Consider the following 24,930-nt stretch of genomic DNA (forward strand, 5'->3'; position numbering starts at 1 on the left):
ACGTGAAATGGCAGTGTTGCTGGCATCAAATTTTAAATGGGCATATATTTTATAAAACAATAAAAGTTTCAAAATTTGATATAATGTTTTTGATCGATTTTCAAGTAAACAGGAGTTTACAGAATTTTTTTTCACATTGTCCCAACTTTTTGGAAATAGGACAGGGTTGTGATTGTTGTATTCAAAATGAAAAGCTTGTTCCTTTGTATAAAATCATCCATCTTTGTATATAATTATCTATATATAATATAAATAATCAGTTGGTGTATTTAGTGTTCATCAGGAAAAACATTTTTTAATGGAATTCTTTAAAAATTATGATCGTCTAAGCATAAATTAAGGTATAGTATGAGCATATTATATAATTACACTAATAATAGGCTATAACAACATGATATTTCTATGGTAAATAGCCTAGATGTAGTCTGGTCTGGTCCAGTCTTCTGACTGGGGGATGTCACATGTGCAAAGCAAAACATTCATCCTCATAATTGTTTAATATCCAGCCTGTACCAGGAAGAGAGCACATTCCTTGTCCTACTTCAAAAAACTGGATTAGAGTGATACCATCGGCTGCCTGCACAAGTTGTTTCATTTTGAAAGTTGGCCGGATAATCTATGCCATTTCTCTGTCTGACTTCCTGATGTCTGATCAACTCTGTGCAACTTGATGCGATTTACGAGCTACGGCGCCGGTTAAAGTGAACGTTCATATGTCTCAGGATCAGTATGATAGCATAGAACATGACCGCCAGGGGACGCAAAGCTGCAACTCGAAGAAGTCGACTGTAGAAAAAAAAAATCTGCATCAAGTTCACGTCAGTTAGTCCAAACAATACCAGAAGTAGCGTTATGTAGAAGATTTGCACCTAAATAAAGTTTGAAAAGGTGCTCAATTTAATTGTGATAATTACAAGTTTTCGGACATTTAAGTTGTTTGATACATAATGTGAACAGGTTTGCATTGGCCTCATGGCCCAGCTATAAAGAAGGAAGGGAACATGATGTTGATGAAGTTAATTAAAACCAGTTGAAATAAATTGTAATAAATGTGTTTGTTGCGAAGCCACAGTTTTGTAACGATGTAACTACCACCAAAAGTAGACAATGTGTTTTGTGTAGATCAGCAGTAAAGGTTTGATAAAAGTAGGCTGCATGTTTATTTGTTTTATTAATTTATATTTCAATATTATGAAACGTTACAATAGATTTTATTTATTTCTTAAAATCTTTTCTATGTGATATGGCCCATATCACGTTACCGAAGACTGTTTACCCACCATAATCTGTATATAAATGATACCGACAACATATTGTTTCAATCCCACCTTTATTTTGAAAGTTTCAACCGGAAAATTGCTTCCCGATATGTCCACTTGACATACTTGTCCAAGATGAGTTGTTTGTGGAATATTTGGTCAACGTAAACTACAAGCTGACGCGCTGCCCGTGGACCTTGTTCTTATATCAGTCTCCTTAATAACTTACAAAGTAAGAGCGATTTTCTGATCCGCGTAACCAAGAAAACGTTCTGGGTTTCGGAATTTAAAGTCACGTCGGAAGAAAAAGGAAGGCAAGGAGTCGTGCATTGGATCTGGCATTTATTATTCAGCACTTTCGAATCCGATGGTTGTATTTTTCGCTGTTTCAGTAAATGCTTATTTGACGTTCACATAGTGAATTAATCGCGTCAGTGTGGAGAACAGAAGCCAAATGTGTCCTCTGATATGAAATGGTAAGTTCTTGCAGCGAAGCCCCAAATGCCATTATTTCCTATGCTGTTTCACCACGCTGAAATCCTCATGGGAAGCGCTTAGTTTAGAGCGCGCTTGTTACAAACTAACTCTCGTGTCGTTGCACTAGATGGTAAACCGTGTGTCTATCGGAATGGTTTTACAGTCGGCTATAAATCATGCATGCATTTCTTAAATCGTTATTTTTAAATGAATTCATTGTATTTTTAATAGCTGTTCTTTGAATCCACGCATTCCCCCACCACACACTGTTACACAGGAGGGTAAGAAAGCAAATGTAGGCTAAATGTAGCAACTGGAAAAAAAAAAAAAAAAAAAAAACTGCTTGGAAAATGATTGGTATGACGAAATGAGGTGTCACATTTAACATGTGTACAGTGGCGGATTAACAAGCAAATCTGAAATCGCTGTATTTTCAGTCGGATATTGAGGAGCTGGTGTGTTGCCATTTAACACTTATCAGGGACGGATAATGCTCTCGGTGTCCTTTTTTTTAAACACTGAACAGTCAAATAATTTCTTGAAGTCACTATGGATTTGCCCACTGCAGGCAAACGCGGTGAAAAAACTTGTATCTATCCGATCGATCGACAAAATGTCTTCTTTTGTTTGACCAAGTCCTCACATTCTAGAAGCAGTAAATGCTCTGCAGAAGGCTTTTGCTCATTGTTTAGCTTGCCGGCTACAATTTGACTGCTTTGTTCCTCTCTGTTTTTATAGCTTCACTTACATCTGACTATTGTGGAGCAATAAGCAGCCAAAGAGACAAATATATCTTTTCTACCAACTTCTGGGAAAAATAAGCCATTATTGAAGTGAGATTAATCATGTCAAACACCTCACCAAATGAATGATTATGTTGCTGGCACCTGGTTGCAAACAAGTGGTCCTTATCCATTTCAAAGGTGATGGTTTCTCAATGTTTTCTACCAGAAAACCATTAAAAGGCATTTCCTGGGCTTTTATTGTCAAGTTGCAAGAGAAGTCCATTCAATGGCTCTTGGAAAAGTGAAATGAAACCACTCCATATATTTGTAGAGAATCCCCAGTACTGTGATTCCTGCCTTTAGAGCTCTTCCAACCCCTTAGCAAGGCCTGTCTTGCACCAAATGTGCTGTTTGAGGTGTTGAATAAAGCTTGAGTGTTAACATAGCTCTTGAATGTTCCTCTTTCTGTGCAGGATTCCATGTGATGGTGTGATGATGGGACACAGTGGCGGTGGAGGTGACTGCAGCCCTGGAGGCTGATGAATCTGCTCCATTGGCCAGTCAGGATGCATGTAGCTTCATTGAGTGTCAGCAAGTTCTGCTTCCTGTTCTCCCTTGCATTCTGCGGCTTTCTCCTTCTGCTTATTCCAGCTCTCCAACCTTCGGCGCGCAAGGTGGATCTGCCTCTGCCACGACCTCAAGTCAGACCCTCGCTTGCTAGCCTGTCGCACCATGCCGTGGTTCCGGGAGGTTTTCTCCATGCCGGGAACACAGACCCAATCACAGGGCTCAGTAGGAGCTCAGCAGGGCAGGAAAGACTGAACCTAACAGGAATGATGATGACAGTCCCAAGAGGGGTGACAGACTCCAGAAGAGGCCCCAGAGGAGGTGCTCTTCCTAGAGGAAAAGTTGGTGGACACTCAGGCTCTAGGTCCCATGACAAGTTAGAGCTAAAGGACATTTTTATTGCAGTGAAGACTACCAGAAAGTACCACAAGTCCAGACTGGCGCTTCTGATTGAGACCTGGGTGTCCCAGGCTAAAGAACAGGTAAGGAAGTTTACTGTTATTCATGAGGTGCATGTAGTGGAACAGCACTGTGCTCCCTGGAGGGGATGTTCTGAGAAGAGATTATTGTTATATTGCAGTTGCACAGTACAATAACGACTGACTTCAATTCAAGTCTGATTACATTCGGTTGGGACGGACAATTATTTCAGCTCAGATCCTACAGGATTTGATATATTTTCTTGTTCATAAGGTAAAGTGACTTTGTCTTGAGTAAGTAGTTTTGAGAATGAAGAAGCACAATATTTGTTCTCATTTTCAAGTGTACACTACAGTGTTTCCCACACATATACTTTACTTGGGTGGCCAGCCCAGGTAAATTGTTGGCTGCCCAAGTATTTTTGGCCACCCATTTCAGCATTTTTGAATCATATTTTGATCTGTCCAGGAGGACGACACTCTTGACGCGAGATCTGTGTCAGAACCTCTGAGTGAGACATATCATTCAGAGATCTTTGTACGCATGTACTTTTGTTTGTCCTTTGCATATCTCCACAACCGTTTGTCCAACTGCTTCAAACTTGATGGGTGTGTTGCTAGGAATCCGATGTTGTGCACTGGTGACGTTGCTGCAATTTGGACACACGACATGTTTCATATTAATACATTTTACTAAAAAAAAAGCTACAGCAAAATGAACGCCAACGTGGCAACCTCGTCCCACTTATTAAGTCTCCTGGCAACCCGAAGCATCGTGGACGTGGCCTCACAAACAGTAGCAACTGACATTATCCACTTCTCCGCCGAGAGCATAGACTGTAGCCTGAGCGCAACAGCTGGCCTCTGTTCAAATCGACTTGCTGTTTTTGGTTTTCCATTGTCTGTGGATGCTACGCGGGACCTGCTACTATTTTAGTATCACCCCGTTAGTGTTACAAGTGAGTGATATTAGCTGACATGAAATCAACAAGTGTACACAGTGACCAGTAGACCCCTCAGCAAACACGGAGGACATCACAGCAGTGGAGTAACTTGAATGTAAGTACTGTTTGAAATCAAACAAACGCTTAAAAATACAAATGTTATAAAACTAAGAGGGCTTGAAACCTGCTACTTGTTGTCAGGGCTCTGCAGTGTGAGTATATTGCATGTGTGACTAAAAATAGATTAGTGCGAGTTGAGAAAATAATTTAGGATATTCAGTGTTACGCTTAATCGATATACAGCTGAGTATTGTTTTTTTTATGAGAAGAGCAAAGCAGAGGGCTATGTCTCTTCTCTTTAGTGACGATGCTATTTTCTGCTATGGACGTTTCATATCAAGGTCATTTCACAAACTTTTGAGTAAAGCATGTTACCGACAAACTTAACATATACCAGCAGCATATTAACACTGATAGTGAAGAGTGCAACAAATGTTGCAACCTCTGAAAGTAAAGCCTTTTTAGCTTTCACTGTCAAACTTAACAAGTTTAAATTTTGGTTTATGTTATACCAAGATTGAGGTGGTTGTATTCATAATTCAGGCTTCACTTGAAATTTCGTACATAAATTGCCCCAGGTGAACTAATTTAAATAGCCAGTGACACCTGTAGTATTTCAGAGAGTTAAATATTACTTTTAAGCCCAAAACAAATGATGTGAGCTGACCGGAACTTGGTTATTTTACTATTTTAGCTGTTTTAGTAGGTGATGTTCAGCAAAACAAAAACAAAAATTGCTTTAGGGAGCAAAGAGCAGACTGTCCCGAAGACACTCCAAGGTGAAAAGAAGAACCAGCAAGCAGTAAGAGAAATAATGGACAGGTTCTTCTCTCTGTACTTTGGAGATTGGTTGTAAAGGGAAATTATTGATTTAAAATCAAATTTGTTGAATACATTGTTTTATTCTTCTCAATCCATCTTTGTCACTATTTACAACAAAAAAACATCCATACAAAAGTTGCAAGACAGGGCAGACAGACTGATCCTGTATGAACCTTAAACTCACTCTCACACACGCACGCACGCTTATATCAGCCCCTGAACGGGGAATGTTTCTGTGTGTTTGTCTTTGTAAGTCAGACAGGTGAGTTAGTGATTTTAGGGAGGATGTTATAAACAGGACACACACTTTGATCTTGAGATTCTCTTGTTTGGTGTGCTTCCTTCTTTGGCAGCCACTTTGTGTCCATATTTTTTGTAAACTGGGTATCTGTCCTCAAAGACAACTCCATGTTCATTTTTAAGATATCCAAAGTTATCCCACAGTAGTTTTATTTGCTTTTTCAGGGGTGGAGACGGTGTTATTATCAGTTTTGCTTTCTATGTTGGATACGTATGGGTGTGACACCCTTTGCTGTGTCTCGCAGGCATTGAAAGAGAAAAGTATATTAGTTTATTGCATTTATTCTGATAACCATACATTTTTATACCATGATATACCACTATTGGTATGTCATATTATTGATAGTGCTTTGCTAGTTTACAATTTCACATAATGTCAACATAAAATGAATCAACGGTGCGTTTTTGCTCAAGTATGTGGGAATGAAGTATAACCTTATAAACCCTCTTGCCCAGTAGATAAACTATCCATTATGCCTGTCAGAGGTGTAGTAATCAGCTAATACTCAGCCATAACAATACATGTGTTTTGAACAGACTGAAGATTGAAACTGACGATATAACACTTTAAAGAAATAAGCAGCTCTCAAATAAACACCTTCCTGCAAAGACAATGACACACATGACCACCAACTTTTATTTAGATTTTTGTTTATACAGTTATGTTAATGTCATTGGATTTGCTCTTGTTTGCATACACCCTCTGTCCCTTGTCAAGGCGGACTTCAGGGTGTTGCCTTATTACCAGAGATTTTTCATTTAATGCAGTTAGAGTTTGTCCCCACTGACATTTAGTACAACCACAGGACATTTATAAGAAAATAAATCTTGACTTCACCCCTTGTCTGCTCTCTGTCAGAAACAGGCTGTTTATGGAGATCATTGGGAAATATTTTAGTTTCATCTGCTGTACATTACTGTCTGTTTTGGATAAGAGCTAATTCTTACAATCGATGTGTGTGTGTGTGTGTGTGTGTGTGTGTGTGTGTGTGTGTGTGTGTGTGTGTGTGTGCGCGTGCGTGCGTGCGTGCGCGTTTGCGTTTGAGCAGCCACAGCATGTGCCAATGGAGATGCAACCTTAAAGACATGTAAAAACTCTCCCCCACGAAGCACCATACACACCGATCACTTAGTACAGCACACCTCTGACCTGACTTTCTGCCAATAGGGTGGAACAGATTTGTTCTTGACAATTAATTTGGACCCTTTTTAACTATTGTCAAATACAACTTTCTAAGCCATCAGCCCAGGCATCCAATTCTTGCGATAGCAGAATGAACAGGCGCAAGAGGGGCAGATTGTCCAATAGGTAGTGTTGTCTCGGACAGAAAATAATTACGATAAAATTGCCTAAATAGGTTTTACAAAAATACTTAAGTGGTCATTCATATACAATCCCGTTTCCCAAAAAGTTGGGACATGTGTAAAATGTAAATGAAAACAGAATGCAATGATTTGTAAATCACATTTGCTCATATTAAATCCAAACTCATCTATCCTGGTGTGATCAGGTCACAAGTGGTCAGCTTAAAGTATTGGTGTGCACCAAGGAATCACTGAGATTTGTTTCGCTCAAGCCCCATTCTGGAATTGTGTGGGGACGCACGTGGCCACATTCGTTTGGCAGCGTGTATGCAATGCACCCTCAATGCGTCCTGGGCCATGTTGGATGACCGTCTACTCAGCTGACGTCCTCAAAATAAGCAATAAAAATAAATGCAGCGCCACATTCTTGTGTTTGGATCCGACCTGGTGCTTCCACGTGTTGCTGTCACATTATAGCAGCTTCGTTAGTCTTGGAAGTTTTTTTTCCTTCATTCAGTTTTTCAATGAAGGATCACTGTCTACTCTTCTTTTATTTGAATTTCACTGTAATTAAAAATGCATGCTACCCCCATCAGCTGCTACTGATTTTGTGCTAACACAATTGGTCTTATCAGTCTGAGAGACCCCCTGAAATGCCACTGCCTGACTGACTCATGGCTGACTCACTTCCTTTGTTCTGTGAATCCAACAAAACCGATACTCCTTTTGACTAAGCATTATAATTAATATTCAATTAAATCTTGAGTATTAAAGATATCGGTGAGTATAAATCTTCCACACAACATAGAAAGCACTGCGACCAGCTCTATATTAAAAGCTATTAAAAGCAATTAGCAAGTCACTGCCAAACAAACAGTCTGGAGAGAAGGACCTTTTACCGACAGAAAAACTCTGCGCCACTTCAGCCAAATAGTCGAGAGGATGGAGGAGTTCCAGTTCAGTTTAAGCTCTTAGTATCAACAGCTTGGCTCAAACTGGCTCTCAGTTGAGGTCTGCTGTGAAAGGGCTCCTCTGTCCCTGTGTTCTGTGTTAGCTAACCATTAACTCCCAGATACTGAGAGGCATTACAGGCCTGTTGTCATTATTTTTTTTTACTTCTCTCCAGTTAGTAAAGTTTGACCCCTGGTGTTTACAACTGCTTGTAAAATTAAAAGCTGCTCGGACCATTTTCTATTTAATGCGAGCCTGCAGGGCTCGGAAGAGGCTCAGCCTTCATCACTACCTGCTGAACACTGTGCGGGACTAACTATTTTTAGAGGCCAGTGAAAATTGGCTTCATTATCAAAGTTATGACTTTTGTTGGAATCCTGATCTGGGGGAGTGTATGTTTTACTCTTTTATTATAAAATTTCAAACTCGTGCTTGTCGCTTGTGATAAAATATGGCAGAAAATAAGTCTGAAAACCATCAGCCCCAAATGTAAAGAAGCTGGCATCACTCATTTTTGCAAGATTGACATAATTTGCACAAGTGTGTTGCTTAGTGGGTGTTCATACTGGAATTAGCCCTGATTTAAACAACACAAAGGGCTATGCTAATGGAGGCTGTTTTTTGTGGTTACTGCATGCAATGTAGGAACTTCAGTTTGGATCACAGGTCCTTAATTGAAGGCCAAAATACTACAGAGGTTTAGAATACTCTCAGGCAGAGAACTGTTGTATCTTTGGCCACTATAATTGCATGATCAGGGGGTAAAATGTGGAGGGAAACAAAAGTCATCTTTATCACATAAACGGAACAAATAACATTATGAATTGATAGGAAGATATTGATCAAACATTTCAGCCAAAATATGAATAAAAAGCAGAACTGAGTCAGGGTGGCAGGAGTCTTCTATATTTCTTATTTCAGTAATAATCTAATTGATTCATTATGTCAGTAGTTCCCTCAGTTTAAGCCTTGAGAGGTGGTGTGAAATGTTTACTTTTCTTTCAGTTTTATCTGGCACTATATGTTTTGTCATTTTTGCTCTCTGTGCTCTTGTTGTGATTGCACACATGTCCTCATTAATCAATGAATACAAAAGAGCGCGTCATCGTGTCCTTGTAGGAGAGCAACAGTGTATATGTACAGTATGTGTGCCTGCACAGTTTTTAACTGTGTCCTTGTCTGTTTCAGACTTACATATTCAGCGATGGTGAGGACAAGGAGCTCCGGCTGAGGACAGGTAAGAAGTTGGAATCTAATGATATTCAATGAAATATTGATCTGGGCTAGCACCCATCTGCCCGGACCAAATACTCTTTCTGAAGTCAGGGGCAGTAAGGACTGGTTTGGAGCACAAGGCTCTCTGCAGGTTGCCAAACACTTCTACTGCAGCCGGAGTCAATTTCCCCCTGTGAGAGTGTTTCTTTGTTGTCAGATCTGTGAGAGGGGTAGCCGCCATAGCAAAGTCAGGGATGAACAGTCTGTAATAATTTTCAAGTCCCAAAAAGGATCTCGCCTGTTTCTTTGTCATTGGTTTTGGTCAGTCCTGGATGGCATGGAGCTTTGCCTCCTGGGGCTTGACGAGGCCCCATCCAATGGTGTATCCCAGATAGTTTGTCTCACTAAATGCCAGCTTACATTTCTTAGGATTTGCTGCCCAGCCTGCTTGTTGGAGGGAGTCCAGGACCTTCTGCACCTGCAGCAAGTGGCTGTCCCAGTTTAGGCTGTGAATCTCAACATCACCCAAATAGGCAGATGCATAGTCCTGATGAGGTTTCAGTACTTGATCCATCAAGCACTGGAATGTGGCGGAAGCTCTAAACAGATCAAACGGTATCAACAGATACTGCCAAAGGCCTCTGGAAGTGGCAAAGGATTTAGCAAGATTAACACTGGCTATTTTCATTTGACCAATTTTGGAGTTATGCTTTTGGAGTTCCCAACTAAAAAAACAATGGACTTCACTTTACTGAATTAGGAAGGCAGAGAAAGCACGACCAATCACAACTGGCTGGGGAAAATTCCTGAGAACTCCCCCTTCAACATTAAAGGAGTCTTTGGAGGTAGTTAGCTTCACCACTGTGGTTGGATACTCGCTGATGTCTCTGTGTACACAAACAACTAGGACTGGGTCACCTTAAGTCACGGAAGGGGCCTCCAATAAAGATTCATGGACCAGGGTCCTTGCACTTCCAACATCCAGCAGAGGGCCCTTGTATCACGTGGATTCACAGTTACTAAACATGTCAGTCTGCGCTCTCCACTTTCCTACGGCAGAAGAGTGGGCATGAGGGCTGCTGGCAGACTTGGATGTGAGCATAGGTTCATCTGGCTTTTCGCATTGCCATGAGATATGGCCTTACTCACCACAGCAATAGCACCAGCGAGGCTCTTTTGTTGCACAGGCACAGGTTGATTAACAACTCTGTGTTGTGGGATAGAGGGAAGGTTGGCTGGTTTGGGACCTTTTTGGCATATCACATTGGGCCGAGTGGGGACAGAAGCAACAGGCTCTTTAGGGGTGGGGCAGAACATGTCTGAGGCTGTCCGGTAACGCTTTATCCCTTCTACTCATTCCGCTGCCGTTGTTAACTTTTGGTGACTGATAATCTTTTGGCCTCATAAGGCCTGGAACATGCCTGTGGCGTGTGTTTTACCTGTTGCTCCGTGGCATCATTTCATTTTGGCATCCATATTAACAAGATAGAGCAACCACACTGCCTACTGAGACGCACGTCTCACTTGCGTCACGCCTCGTGTGTGCAGTGTCTCATTTATAAAATAGGACCAACGCCTATTTTTCTGGCGTCCTGCGTGCAGTTCACAGATAAAATACACAGGAAAACAATGTGATCACATTTGTACTATGTATTTGTGATGAAAATTGTGGAGATGAGGTGAAAAAGACAGAGGAGACCATTTTGGGTGTCACCGCAGTGATGTTTATTGGCAGCAGCTCGATGGAGGAGAGAGGCCACAATGTTTGGTCATGCCCGGTTGCTAAGCCTCTCTGCTGTACTGTCACTAGGGCTCAACTATAAGGAACACATTGGTTCCGATAATCGATTATGATCAAATAATATCTGTTTGAAGACTATTTTGATTTAAAACATGGAAAAACACAGCAGAATTAGCCATACTATACTTAACCTAAATTTAGCTCAAATACACTTTCACAAAATCCGACAGGAACAAATTAACATTTAATGGGGGTGGGTGTCATGGCGTCGATGGTGGAAGAGGCCTTTGGAGTTGAGGACTGTGTCCATGCAGCTCACCAGGGGGGACAGAGGGGGTGGGGGGAAGGCAGCAGATGTTGTTTTGGAGGTGTGAGGTTTGGAGGAGACAGATGAGGGTGGTGAACTAAACCTGTTGAAGAAACAGTTTAGCTCATTGGACCTCTCCAGGTTCCCCCTGGTTGTCTCTCTCTCCCTTTGAACCCAGTAATCTCCTTCATACCGGTCCACACCTCCCTCACATTGTTCTGTTGGAGTTTGGCCTCCAGCTTCCTCCTGTAGGAGTCCTTGCACTCCCTGAGCTCCTCCCTGTCCCCAGACCTGAAGGCTGCTTTCTTCTGATTAAGAAGCACCTTCAGGTCACTTGTGATCACGGCTTGTTGTTGGGGAAGCATTGTACAGTCTGGGATGGTACGGTGGTGTGTTCAGATCTTTATCCGTCCTACAAATTCCATTATGATTTACTACTTTTTATTTATTTATGCAGTTTATCCAGTTTTCAACATATGAATAACATTTTTATCATTTTCGTCCGTCATGCTGTTGATGTCCTCCCCATGTGGTCCACACAGCACATCCCAGTCCGTGGACTCAAAGCAGTCCTACAGGGCTTCTTTAGCCTCCTCCTCACAGTCCTGGTGGTTACAGGCTGCCTCTGTACCAGAGAAACATACTTTGGTGTCAGCAGGACCAGGTTGTGATCAGACCTACCAAGGGGGGGAAGGGCAGTAGTACTGTATGCATCCATGGCATTAGCATACAGTAAGTCCAGAGTTTTATTGTTCCTTGTGGGGCAGTTCACATACTGGTGTAAAGTTGGCAGTACTTTATCCAGACTGGTGTGGTTAAAGTCTCCAGTAACTGCCAAAAATGCACCGGGATGCTTAGTCTGAAGTTTAGCCACAGTGGAGTAGATGGTGTCCACTGCTGCCTCTGCATCAGCTGATGGAGGAACGTACACAGCGATAACAATGGCAGACAAGAACTCCCTCGGCAAATAATATGGGCGCATCCCCACGGCCAGAAGTTCAATGTCCGGGCTACAGAAACGTTCCTTCACACACACACATGGTGTGTGTCACCACCTCTCGTTCACATAGACTGCAATCCCTCCACCTTTCTTCTTGCCGCTCTGCACAACGTCTCATGTGGCCTGGACATGTGCTCAATGTGAACCTGCTCTCATCCGTGAAGAGCACAGGGCGCCAATGGCGAAGCTTCCAATCTTGGTGTTCTCTGGCAAATGCCAATCGCCCTGCACGGTGTTGGGCTGTAAGCACAGGCCCCACGTGTGGATGCCGGGTCCTCGTATCACCCTCATGGAGTCTGTTTCTGACAGTTTGAGCAGAAACATGCACATTAGTGGCCTGCTGGAGGTCATTTTGTAGGGCTCTGGCAGTGCTCCTCCTGTTCCTCCATGCACAAAGGAGCAGATAGCGGCCCTGCTGCTGGGTTGTTGTTGTTATTTTTTTGAGCAGTGTATAATGGCTGCAGGGATGTTCCTATCTGGTTCAAGCCATTTGTTCTTTGGTCACTCTAATCAACTCATGCATTTGAGCACGGGGAGCTTTCCTGTTTTGAAAAGTCCAGTCATTAAAACATCGAGCCATGCTACAATGGCGGCTCAGAATCTCTGCCTTTAACAGATCATAGTTTAAAGCAACACTGGTGTCTAAATCTTAAAATGCTTTAAGGGCCTCACCTGATTAAAAAAAAAAAAAAAAAAAGTAGCCAAGAGTCCAACCCATTGAGTCTTCGCCCACCCCTCTTGGACTACCTGCTTTCATGTGCACTTAAGCCACATGCCCCCATTCTCCACCATGCGAGGGTCTATGGCTGAATAAGGAGAGGCAGTGCAGTATGACGGAAAGAACAGGCAAAAATAGGTTCCAAAACAAAAGCCAGCTTTATTTTCTGGTCGAAGAGCCAATTTACAACATCCCAGAAGAGAAAAAAGGTTTTATAAACTCAAAAGAATTCCAATAACAATCAAAAATACATGTCCTTGTTTCCAATGTTTTCTAGTTAGATCACCATTACTTCCTTTTCAACAATAGTTCCTTCCAAATTCTTTTCCCCACCTGTGGCCAACCATGTGTCCTCTCAGCCCTCTGCTTTTTCCCTCTCGGTCTCCACTCTGTAGGCCCTCATCAATCAGGTGATTTAAACACCTGGCAAAATGCATTGTGTTCTGGCCAGTTTTTACTGTGTGTGCTCTGCTTGTGTTGGATTGTAGAGCCCCTCCTCCACATGCCCTCTGGTGATGCCACAGCAAAGTAAAGTTCTTACAACAGAACTTTATAACATTTTACAGAGGATCCTAACAATTCAACAATTATCACCCAAGCTAGGAGGGAAAAAATTCCTTTAGAAGGAAGGAAAAACTTAACAGGAAGAAACCTCCGACAGAACCAGGCTCAGAAGTGGGCGGCCATTTGCCTCGACCGGTTGGGGTGAGGGGAGAGCAGATAGAGAAAAGGAGCAATGGGGGGACTATATGGAAAAGCAACAAACAATAAGCAAAAACTATGGGAGAGAGAAGGCATGAATTAATGGTGCCATATGAGCAGCCAAGGCCTAAAACAGCATAACTAAGATGGTTCACTGTCAGCTTTATCAAAAAGGAAAGTTTTAAGTCTAACCTTAAAGCTAGAGAGGGTTTCTGCCGCTCGAACCTAAACTGGGAGCTGGTTCCACAGGAGAGGAGCTCTGCTTCCCATTCTATTTTTGGAAACTCGGAACCACAAGCAGGCCAGCGTTCTGAGAGCGAAGCACTCTCTCAGGATGATATGGTTCTATAAGATACTGTATCCTAGATGGGATGGAGCTTGGACATGAAAGAGCTTTGTAAGTCAGCAGGATAATATTAAATTATATTTCTAATTTTACAGGAAGCCAATGAAGAGAAGGTTCAGTGAACCGCAACGCAGACTGGAAAACGAACAGTGGTCTGCATTTGTTTGGAATGTTTATACATGCACCAACAATCCTGACTAATCACTCTGAGTTCATTTTGAGGGCTGAAATGGACCAAGTGTAAAAACACACTTAGTTTTTGTTATAATCTTGCCTGCTAGCTTCAAACTTAAGTGCCAACCCAGCAGAAAATATTTCTTAGGTAAACACAGAAACTTTGTAGCTGTTGAATGTCAACGTAGCCTGGAAACAAGAGAATCATTGCTCTTTGGAGAACCCTGCTGTTTCTTTAAAAGGAGATATTGCCATTATTGAGAACAAAACTTAATCTTAGTTTCACATTCAATTTTTATCAGAATCTTTTTATGAAAGTGGCATTAAATTAAATTTTTAGACTGAATTAATTATTAATAATAATAATAATAATAATTAATAATAATAATTATTATTATTATTGGTGGTTCAGTGATTAGCATTGTCGCCTCACAGCAAAAAGGTTCTAGGTTCGAATCCTGGCCTGGGCCTTTATGTGCGGAGTTTGCATGTTCTCCCTGTGCCTGCGTGGATTCTCTCCAGGTACTCCGGCTTCCTCCCACCATTCAAAAAACATGCACCTCAGGTTAATTGGTAGTTCTACAAATGTCCCTTAGGTGTGAATGGTCTTTGTTTCCATCTGTCTCTATGTGTTGGTCCTGTGATAAGACTGGCAACCTGTCCAGGGTGAACCCTGCCTTCACCCAATGTGAGCTGGGATAGGCTCCAGCCCCCCCGTGCCCCTGTTCAGGATAAAGTTGGTATAGATAATGGATGGATGGACTGAATGTCATGGTTTGTCTACATTATTTGTAACATCCTGCTACCTGATAGCTGACAAGAGTGGCACCCGATGTGGTCTTCTGCTGCCAAAGCCCATCAGATTCAAGGTTAAGGTGTACCTAATGAAGTAGCCGGCGAGTGTACATTCTGTCACACTAAAACCATGCCTAAAAATATTCTGCAAGCAGTCAAAGTTCCAAAACACTTTGCAGTATGTCGAACAACTTTAATGTTAGACCAAAGCCTTTTGGCCTTTAGTGGGGTCAACATTAAACACATTACAACAAACAAAAACAAAAGTCAAAGTTTTCTCTGTTGGTTAATTTTTCAATTTTTTTCAAAAAATTAAAAGTAAAAACATTTGTGAAATGCATTTGTTGCAAGGGTTGTATTCATTTTTACTGTTCAAACTTTTGAATGAAGCCCAGAGTGTGCAAATTTGCCAATGTATAGCCTCATGTAATGATATATAATATACAGAATATCATGACAATGAACTGTATATGTTGCAGTGATACGTCGTCACGTTTCAAACAAAGCAGAAGGTATAGTATAGTTTGCATATAGAATATACAGGTGGAGGTACAGTAAGAAACTGAACACAGCAGCCCATAATTTAACCATGCTGTCCTCTGCTCTGTCTTTCCCAGGAGCTAACATCATTAACACGAACTGCTCAGCAGCTCACACCCGACAGGCTCTGTGTTGCAAGATGTCTGTGGAATACGATAAATTCATCGAGTCGCAGAAAAAGTATGTGAAATGTTATCTGTGCCTGATCTAAACCAATCGGAACGAAATACAGTGTTCGTTGGAATTTTGTCGACCCTTTACATTATTTTATACTTCTGCATAAATATCACATTAAACATCATCAGAGTTTCATACAAGTCCTAATAGTAGATAAAGAGAACCCCTGTTAAACCAATGAGACAAAACATTATACTGGTTATGTACTCGTTGATGAAATTGATTCAGTATTAATGATCTGAGTTTGGAAAAAGTATGTGGACCTTTGCCTTTTGTTTGTAGAGTGATTCCCCTGTGCAGCAATAAGTGCAACTAAATGTTTCCCGTAACAGTTTATTAGTCCTGCACATCGGCTTAGAGGAAATTTAGTCCCCAAGCATGCGTTGTGACACTCAGACACACTTCTTTAAAAAAAAACAGGGTGCCCACTCACATGTCATCCTATGGACTGAAAACACTGAAGATTTTTCTCCTTCAAATTAAAGACTGATCCTAGAGGTTCACATACTTTTGCCACCCACAGATATGTGATGTTTGATCATTTTCCTCCATAAATAAATGACCAAGTGTAATATTTTTGTCGGATTTGTTTAATTGAATTCTCTTTTTCTACTTTTAGGGTTTGTGTGAAAATCTGATCATATTTTAGGTCATCAATTCAGAAATAGAAAATCCTAAAGGGTCCACAAATGTTCAAGCACCACTGTTCACAGTTAACTAGAAGTTAACAATCCATTTTTTGTCAATGATATTTGTAACACCTACACTGCTGACCCTCTGTGTGTGTGTGTGTGTGTGTGTGTGTGTGTGTGTGTGTGTGTGTGTGTGTGTGTGTGTGTGTGTGTGTGTGTGTGTGTGTGTGTGTGTGTGTGTGTGTGTGTGTGTGTGTGTGTGTGTGTGTGTGTGTGTGTGTGTGTGTGTGTGTGTGTGTGTGTGTGTTGCAGGTGGTTCTGCCATGTGGATGATGACAACTATGTGATCCTTCCCAGCATGTTGCGCTTGCTTTCCTCCTACCACCACAGCCAGGACGTCTACCTGGGCCGGCCCAGTCTGGATCACCCTATAGAGGCTGCAGAGAGGGTCAAGAGTGATGGATCGGTCAGTCAGCTCACACCTTATTATTGTAGGAGTTTTTGGTTTCACTCACTGATAAATATTGTACAGCACAGTCGCTCCCATCGGATGCAGATGTGCAGTGGAGGAAAAGCATGCATGGGTGATTAGTACATTTGTGCACAGTAATGAGCAGGGGAAATGTCCTTCCAGAAAACATATGAGGTGTTTCAAGATTTAGGAAAATAAGCCTTTATTGAAGTGTTTAATTAACAACTAAATTAACAAGCAATTAGGTATTTTGTGTAACTCAGTCACTCATCACTCACCATGCACTGTATATTTATTTAATGGCTTGCTATCTGCCTTTCATTCTAGCAGTTTCTTAACTTTTTGAACCTTAGGGTAATATCAGGGTAATTTCACAACCTCCATTTTTAAGCTCATATCTTGGCCATTGTTGGGGCCAACCATTCATGTCCATCCATTCATATCATATTGGTATCTTATTTTATGTAATTTCTCACCAGAAAATATTGTTACTAGCGATATCTTTTTATAATTGTGTAGAGGAAATTGTCTAGAATTTTGCAATATCTGAACCATGTTTGTAGGATACTGTATGACTTTTTTTTCCACACAAAGTGGGATGTAATCTCAGCCCCATGTTGAAGACAGTGCAGAATTCAGCTGTGATTTCAAAACTGGACTAGCTGAAAAGTCTTTGTGGTACATAGAAATGACAGGTATCATCAGAAAGGGTAAGTTCTGCTGTTTTATTTTGATATGCAGCTTGTCGTAAAGTGATGGAGCCTTTGGGAATTATTCAATTAAGAGTAGCGGGAAGGTGGAGATGGACGTGAAGAGGGCGGAATTTCAACTTTGATTATCTCTGCAACACTTCATCACACAGATGGGGCACTGACATTTTTGGAAAACTCGAATCATGCAGTTTTATATGAAATGTATTACATCTCTCTGTGATGAAGACTCGCGCTATTCAACCGAGACGAAGAGAAGTGAATTTGAACGCACTTTGCGATCATCAGGTCCTTTTTTGAAAGATTTTACTTCCATCACTTCACACATCAGTGGTCACCTGCTGGTTTTACTACAACACGTAGTTTAGAGAAAAAAAAACCTGATGCATAAATTTGGGAAATTTTTGTTCAGAAAATATTTAATTCCCAACCTTTTGTTGGGAAAAAAAAAACAAGAGGATTTTGGTGACACCACACATTTTATTAGACCTGCAGGGGGAGAAAAACTAAGACTGAGGCTGTTTTTGTTTAATACATTGATCAATGTTTTCTCATGAGTTTTGAAATGACTGCAACATGTATGCAGAACACATGCATAAAATTACATGTCAATTCAAACTTGGTCGAGCTGAATCAGTCTTTCTCTTCACTCGTCTCCCCCGACCTCGAGCCGCTCTCTGCATGGCTTTCACACATTTAGGTTCATTTTGGATAATCCTGTCACAATGTACCTATCAATGTGACTGAAAGACTCTGCAATTAACATTACACTCTGAAGTAAAAAAATGATTCCCCCTTATTAGTTGGGTGGCAGGGGTTGTTAGTTAATTAACTATAACTCGTGGGGAAGGCCCATGTTTACTATTAGCCCAAAACATAAAATGCCAAGCTACATACATTATAATTCCTTCTAACAGCTATATAGAGACACATAATAAAATCACCCGTGCAGCTGTTGTCTTTGTATTTTCCTCTGAGCTCTGAACTATATGTACTAACATTACATTAAATTATGCTGTTTTACACCGTGTAAAATCCTGTTGGCAAAATGTAGCAGAGTTACTATTGAAAAAGTTATCTACTATATATTGTAACACCAGGACAACTTACACTCAGCGGTGAGCCTGATGTGGCCAGGTGTTGGTGAAACGGAAGGATGCAAGTTCATTTGAGCGATTATACAAAATCATTGCAATCAGGTTATTATGTAGTAAATGTGACAGGCTGAGTAACACCTAATTTAAATCTGTTCAAATGAACACATTTGGAACATTATGGGTGTTGATGAAGATTTTAGCTTACAGGGCCGTGGGGGTATGTTTGGCAAAAAGGTTGGGCACATAACATATCAGCCAGCTGATGCACTGTTTTCATCTCATTTCAGATGTCTGTAAAGTTCTGGTTCGCCACAGGTGGAGCAGGTTTCTGTATCAGCCGAGGTCTCGCCCTGAAAATGAGCCCGTGGGCCAGGTAGGACAATCAATTTCCTGGGGCTGAATTTATAACCATTGCTTGTGCACAAACCAGGGCGTGTCACTTCATCTCCTTCCACAGAAAGTCTGTTCGATCAAAAGTTGTGATTTATAAAAACAAGCTTGACGGGAAAATCTGTGCACTTCTAAGCAAACTCTGACCCATGCGTGAACATGTTTTAGAGGCGGGATAAACTTGTCGACACAAACATTAAGGAGGTGACTTGCCAGATTGCAGAAAATTAAATGTGAAATGCATCATTATATCTTTAACGATGCTTCTCACACATTTCATTTCACTTTATGTCACTTGTTATATGGGCATACCACTGTATCATTTGCATTCGGTGTAATTTGTGCTAGTGAGTCATAACTGTTCCGGATGCCACTTTCAATTGTAAATAGAGTTAGGCGATATATCAAGTTTTGACGCTATATCGACATTTTTTAAACTCGCGTACACGCTGCTTTTTAATCATCCTGGACACGCAGCAGCACAAAGATTAGAAATGACAAGAATAAAATGCAAAAGATTATTGTTGTCCATTTCCCCTACAGAGAAGAGTTCTTTACTACTAATTCTGCTTTTATTATAGCAAACTGACAAAGTGCAAACACACCTGCCCTATTTAATATATCAACTTTTAGGGCATTTCCCTTATTAGATAGACAGTGAGATGAAATATGGAAAGAGAGCAGTAAATGCAGTAAATGGTTCAGCCAGCGTGGAGTAGAACCAGTGACTTTCTGCACACCGCACTAGTACCGATGCGGTATGCACCCTAACCATGCCTTACTTTGCACTCAGATTATCTGCAAAAGTGGGTTTGGCCATGAATGCACATGCACCATGCACGACTGCACACTTAGATTGTAAAGTATAGCCCCATGTCCTTTTGGATAGACTGTCTGAAATTGTACATTGGTGCTTAAAAGTTTGCTAACCCTTTAGAATTTCTTTGGGGTTCTGCATAAATATCACCTAAAAGATCATCAGATTTTTAGACAAATATTTACACAGTAAGATGCATCCTACATCCTATTATTTTGCTTGGTCATTTATTTATTGAGAAAAATTATCCAATATTACATATCTATGAGTGGCAAAGGTAACGCAAACCTTTGCTTTTAACAATTGGGGGTCACACACACACACACACACACACACACACACACACACACACACACACACACACACACACACACACACACACACACACACACACACACACACACACACACACCCTTTTTTTTTGGAACCATAACTGCAACTAAAGGTTTCTGGTTACTGATCAGTCCGGCACATTGGCTTGGAGGAATTTTAGCCCATTCTGTGCAGAACATCTTCAACCCTGAGATGGTAGTGGGTTCCTAACATAATCTGCTCACTTCATCTCCTTCCACAAAAAGTATGTTAGATCAAGGTCAGCATTTTGATTTGTCCATTCCAAAACACTAACCTTTTTATTCATTATGTATACTTTGGTAGAACGACCTGTGTGCTTAAGGTCTGCATGAACAACTTTGTCTAGAGATTCAGTTCCCGGAGAGATGTCTTGACGTTTGTCTTTCGAATTTGCTGTATGTAATATTGGTTCATTTTTCTCAATAAACAAATGACCAATATAATATTTTTTCCTAATTTCTTTAACTGGATATTCTTTACCTACTTTTAGGACTTGTTTTGCGAATCTGATGATGTTCAAGGTCATATTTATGCAGAAACATAGAAAATTCTAAAGGCATCAGCAGCACTGTATATCAGCGGCCCCCCCAAGACTTATACCCCACCATTGAGTGAAACTGCTATAAACACTGTTAATTTCTAACAAGAGTTCTAGTATATTATAATTGGCCCTTAGGAAGAGGGTGAGCACAAAACATATTTTGGTATGAAAACTGTTGTCTCAAAAAACTGTCTCCTGGTGTCAGTTTGGGGAATTTCATCAGCACAGCAGAGAAGATCCGACTCCCAGACGACTGCACCATTGGCTACATCATCGAGGCGCTGCTGGAGGTTACTTTAACGCACACACACCTCTTCCACTCTCACCTAGAGAACCTGCAGAAGCTGCCCACTGACACCGTGCTGAAGCAGGTGAGTGAGTGTGTTTGTGGTCACTTTACTTCATGCACATCATGGGAAGACATTTGAGAGACCTTGGGAAAACAAATTGGGGGGGGGTTAGTGAAATCTGGCATTTTCAGATGGGACAGGAAGTTTTGTCCCTCATCTGTTATTTTGAAAGAAATTCATTAAAATAACTATATTCTCTGTTCTGTATGTTGTATGACTGCTTTACATTAGGTGACTCTCAGCTATGGAGGCTTTGAGAACAGAAGAAATGTAGTCAGCATTTTTGGAGGGTTTTCACTGCTTGAGGACCCCACAAGGTAAACAAAAACACTTTCGTAAGTTTAGCTATTCATAATGCTCGACTGTTGCTTATGTGGCCAAGAAAGAAAAAAAAAGACTTACTGCACAGCTTTGGCATTCTACATCGTTGTTCAATGATTTTACTAAGTGAAGATGGACACTAATGGCCATTATATGTTTTAGTCATATGCGAGAGTTGGACATGTAATTCCAAACAATGAACATTGAACTACTGCTAATAATAGCCCTGCTGGAAATACTTTTACAGCAGAAGTTGGAACCTGCAGAGATTTGCTTCATTTCAGCAACAAGAGCATCAATGTGCTCAAGTGCTGAGGAGGGCTGGCTTTCAGTTGTCACCATTCTTAATGGGTGTGGGTTGAGGTCAGGACTTGTCAGACCAGGCAAGTTCTTCTACATAAAACTAGGAGATCCATGCTGGCGCGCGGCATTTAGATTTCCCTTTATCTGAACTAACGTGGCTTTGACCAAAGAAGGAACAATTCAAAACCCAGACTAAAAGTACTGAAATGAATGTGTTCACATATTTTTGTGGGAATACACACTTCAAGTGTGCACTGGTGAGCAGTATTATTTGGGAAAATGTAAAATGTTGGTCAGCACATCAGAATTGGTAACAAAATCTGTTTCAGGATATCCTTAAACTCTATGACAGAGTTTGATATGATGATTCCTGAATTTAACACTTCTACAGTTTCTTCATTGTAATACTCTTGAAACAATGCAAATAACTTGAACGCTTAAAACTTTCTTCTTTCCCTGACTCTGTCTTCCCATCCTGTAGGTTTAAGACCGTCCACTGCCTTCTGTATCCAGATACCGAGTGGTGTCCAAAGCTCAATCCATGGCACAGAAACTGAACCCTGCTCTGTTGTATATCCTGTAGAACTGACACCTGACAAACATTTATCCCATTGTCTCTCTCTGTCAAGCAACTTTTAACTGGAAAAACTTCAAACATCATTGGGTGCGCAGTAGAGGTTTTTTTTTTTAAGTTGTATTCCTCTCCAATGAGGCTGAGCTCATTGATTGGTGGGATTAATCAAACTCATTAAGGGAAACCTTAATTGGTGGAGCCAAAGAATGTCTTTTTCTGGCCAGCGGAGCGTTTGTAAAGTCACTACTGATCAGAGCAGAATTGTTCCCCACTAAATTAGCTCGTGAGATTTAGTCTAGCTTTCTTATAATGGACATCTTGAATGAGAAGACACCGGCAAGAGATTGAAGTAAAGCTAAATTTTTTGTTAAGTCATTTCAGCCTTAATCATTTTCACCTCAATAAAAAAAAGTGATTACAGGTTGCCTGAAGATTTTCATTTAGGCATACTTGATCTGAGCAGTTGTTACTCCAAGGCAGCCACATTTACTTCAATAGATGGCTTTTCATCCCATTGTGTCATCATTGGCATCATAAAAACGCTAAAATATCTAACACAATTTGTCAGAAAGCAGTTCTGCACCTTGTTCCTAAATTGATCCCAAATCTGAAAGAAAATTGATTGAAGCTTCTGTATGTGCATGTGCATGGGTTAGACAAAGCGTAAGCTCTAAATTTACAACATTGTTAGTGGTGCAGCACTTCTTATCTTTCAAATCTCTTGGATCAGTTAACTCCTCTGGCAAATTTTAGGTACACATCTTTTATATTTGAGTTATTTTTAATGAAGCTGTATTTGTGTGCTTGACCATCCCACATATAGCTCTTTTCCAGTTGGGGAACTTAAAGATTTGTGCTGAAGTTGCAACTGTTGGCCTGGATTTTTATTTTTGCTTACACTATCCTCCAACTGCTTTGGAGACTATTTCCAGGAGCAGCACTTCAGTACTCTTCAAAGAGGTGGTGCCAAATCAAGTTCCAGGTGCTTGTGGGGCTTTCAGACACGATTGATCAAGTGACTGTTGCTGTCTCAACTTCAACAAACATAACAACAAAGAGGGACAACTGGGAGAAGATTTTAGACCTGTGTAAAAATGACAACGCCTTCCCTGATTTGCCTTACATGTTCTCAGTAATTAGTAATCTCCAGGTTATTTGTCATCAAGTTCCCTTTGTGAAAAAGCACAAATGCCATATTTCAGCACAATTTGCCTCTCCACTCTTTAAGTGAACCTTCAGTGGATGCAGCCAAAGAGTAAGTTACTTTTTAAAGTGAAACGATAAAGACGAGACGAAAAGGAATTGGAAGTTAGCACCCTTGCTTACTTTAGAAAGGTTTTACAAGTTTATTTTAAAGGTTCAGTGTGTAAGATTGAGGGGAATGTTTTGGCAGAAAAAGGAATATAATCATGTTTTCAATACTGTATAATCACCTGAAACAACGAACACTTCTGCCTTTATTGGATCTTTCGCGAGTTTTGTTGCCAATGTAGATTCTTTTTTTCAGTTGAGAGGGGAAGATGAGGTTAGGGGTGCTCATTTTGTTGCAATATGAAAGCTCAGCGCTAGATGCCACTGAATCTTACACATGGCTCCTTTAATTTTTATTGACAAGTTAGAACTCTTATGTTTATGTTGAAAGGGTTATGGATCCTTCTAGTCATTTCTCCTCTTTGTACTGGAAAGAATTTCAAATCACTGACTGGACTTGGAAACCATATCCTTAAAGAAAATGAGTTTACTGAGTGGTAGATGGTATTGGTTATCTGTAGTTTTTTTTTTTTTTTTTTTAATGAAAATAACTGCTCTAGTTAGAGTGCTACATTTCATGTTGCTAGCTTCCACCCTTCCTTCTTCCTGCCTTCATCAATGCACTAATTTTAAAGTAAGAAAATAGGAAAGATTAGCCTGCTTCTTTTGTCTCCATCTGCTGTCGTTTCACTGAACCATTAGAGAAGTTCAGTGAAACCACAAGCTGCTATTGGTCACTGGCCAAAACTGTAGAAGCACTAATCCTAAAAACTATCCCATGGTTCTGAATAACTGTAAAAGGAGTCGCTGCATTTAGTTCCTGCTTTTACATTCATATCTGCCAGGTACTGTAGCTTTCTTACATTTTGAATCGTAAAGCTCTTTGACTCAACTAATGAGATCTACAAAAAAATAGAGTGGAGAAGGGAATTAAGAAGATTGAGAGCCCCTACAGTATGTTAAGGACTTCATAGTATTATCATTCCCTTCAGCTGCCTTCTCTGTGTAAGAAGGCGGGGAGGTGTTGTGTTTAATGAAGCACCTTAAATTTACTGTCACTGATTCCATCTCTATACACATTCATGTACTGTTCACCTGATGTCCAAAAGTCAACTTAAACTTTTAAAAATGAATGAAGAAAATGTTTTTTGTAACTGCCATATACTCTGCCAATTTTCTCTCCTTGTATTGGCCAATTCTAACTGGCCCACATTTTTGGTTTTGCACTACTTTGACCTTGTCACTTCTTACATGTTACTGACTGTAGTTTCATGTTACAGTGTTGATGTAAATACAAGTGAACCCTTTTTTTTTTTTTTTTTTTTTTCTTTTTGCCTTTGTGTATTCTTTTTATGGAGAGGTTGTAGTTTGCATACATTTTATCTCAGGCAGAGCTACTCGAGAGACAAAGAAACAGTTCAAGTAACAACTATTAAATTGATGGCCCCAGATTTCTGTACACATATTCAAAGTCATTACAGGCTGAATCTTTAAATCCTGTTATACAAATTGTCACATTGTTAACATTGGTGCTAAAGGTAAATTCAGTAAATCACCAAAAGTCGTTAGGATTT

General features: G+C 40.5%; 1 protein-coding gene across 2 annotated transcripts; it reads left to right on the top strand.

Moving 5' to 3' along the window:
- The first annotated feature begins 1,419 nt into the window (after positions 1–1,419).
- On the top strand, positions 1,420–24,680 carry rfng (RFNG O-fucosylpeptide 3-beta-N-acetylglucosaminyltransferase). 2 transcript variants are annotated; one of them, XM_069708830.1, is made up of 10 exons: positions 1,420–1,735; positions 2,935–3,349; positions 3,434–3,510; positions 9,018–9,066; positions 15,445–15,547; positions 16,489–16,642; positions 18,743–18,828; positions 20,763–20,928; positions 21,139–21,224; positions 22,013–24,680. In XM_069708830.1, the coding sequence occupies exons 2-10, from the start codon at positions 3,001–3,003 to the stop codon at positions 22,086–22,088; spliced, it is 1,146 nt and encodes a 381-aa protein (XP_069564931.1). In that variant the 5' UTR covers positions 1,420–1,735; positions 2,935–3,000; the 3' UTR covers positions 22,089–24,680. The 2 variants fall into 2 exon arrangements, with proteins under 2 accessions (XP_069564931.1, XP_069564930.1); XM_069708829.1 differs by having other exon boundaries at positions 2,935–3,510.
- The last annotated feature ends 250 nt before the right edge of the window (positions 24,681–24,930 follow it).

This window comes from Brachyistius frenatus, unplaced genomic scaffold, assembly GCF_029030835.1.
Source record: "Brachyistius frenatus isolate BFR_SWC_R1_liver_20210118 unplaced genomic scaffold, ASM2903083v1 Contig_78, whole genome shotgun sequence".
Taxonomy (NCBI): Eukaryota; Metazoa; Chordata; class Actinopteri; family Embiotocidae; genus Brachyistius; species Brachyistius frenatus.

Bases quoted from the DNA above. Each gene is read 5' to 3' on its own strand.
- rfng (XM_069708829.1), top strand. From the start codon at position 3,001: ATGAATCTGCTCCATTGGCCAGTCAGGATGCATGTAGCTTCATTGAGT. The intron at 3,511-9,017 runs GTAAGGAAGTTT...TGTCTGTTTCAG, and splicing joins TGTCCCAGGCTAAAGAACAG to ACTTACATATTCAGCGATGG. The intron at 20,929-21,138 runs GTGAGTGAGTGT...GCTTTACATTAG, and splicing joins CTGACACCGTGCTGAAGCAG to GTGACTCTCAGCTATGGAGG.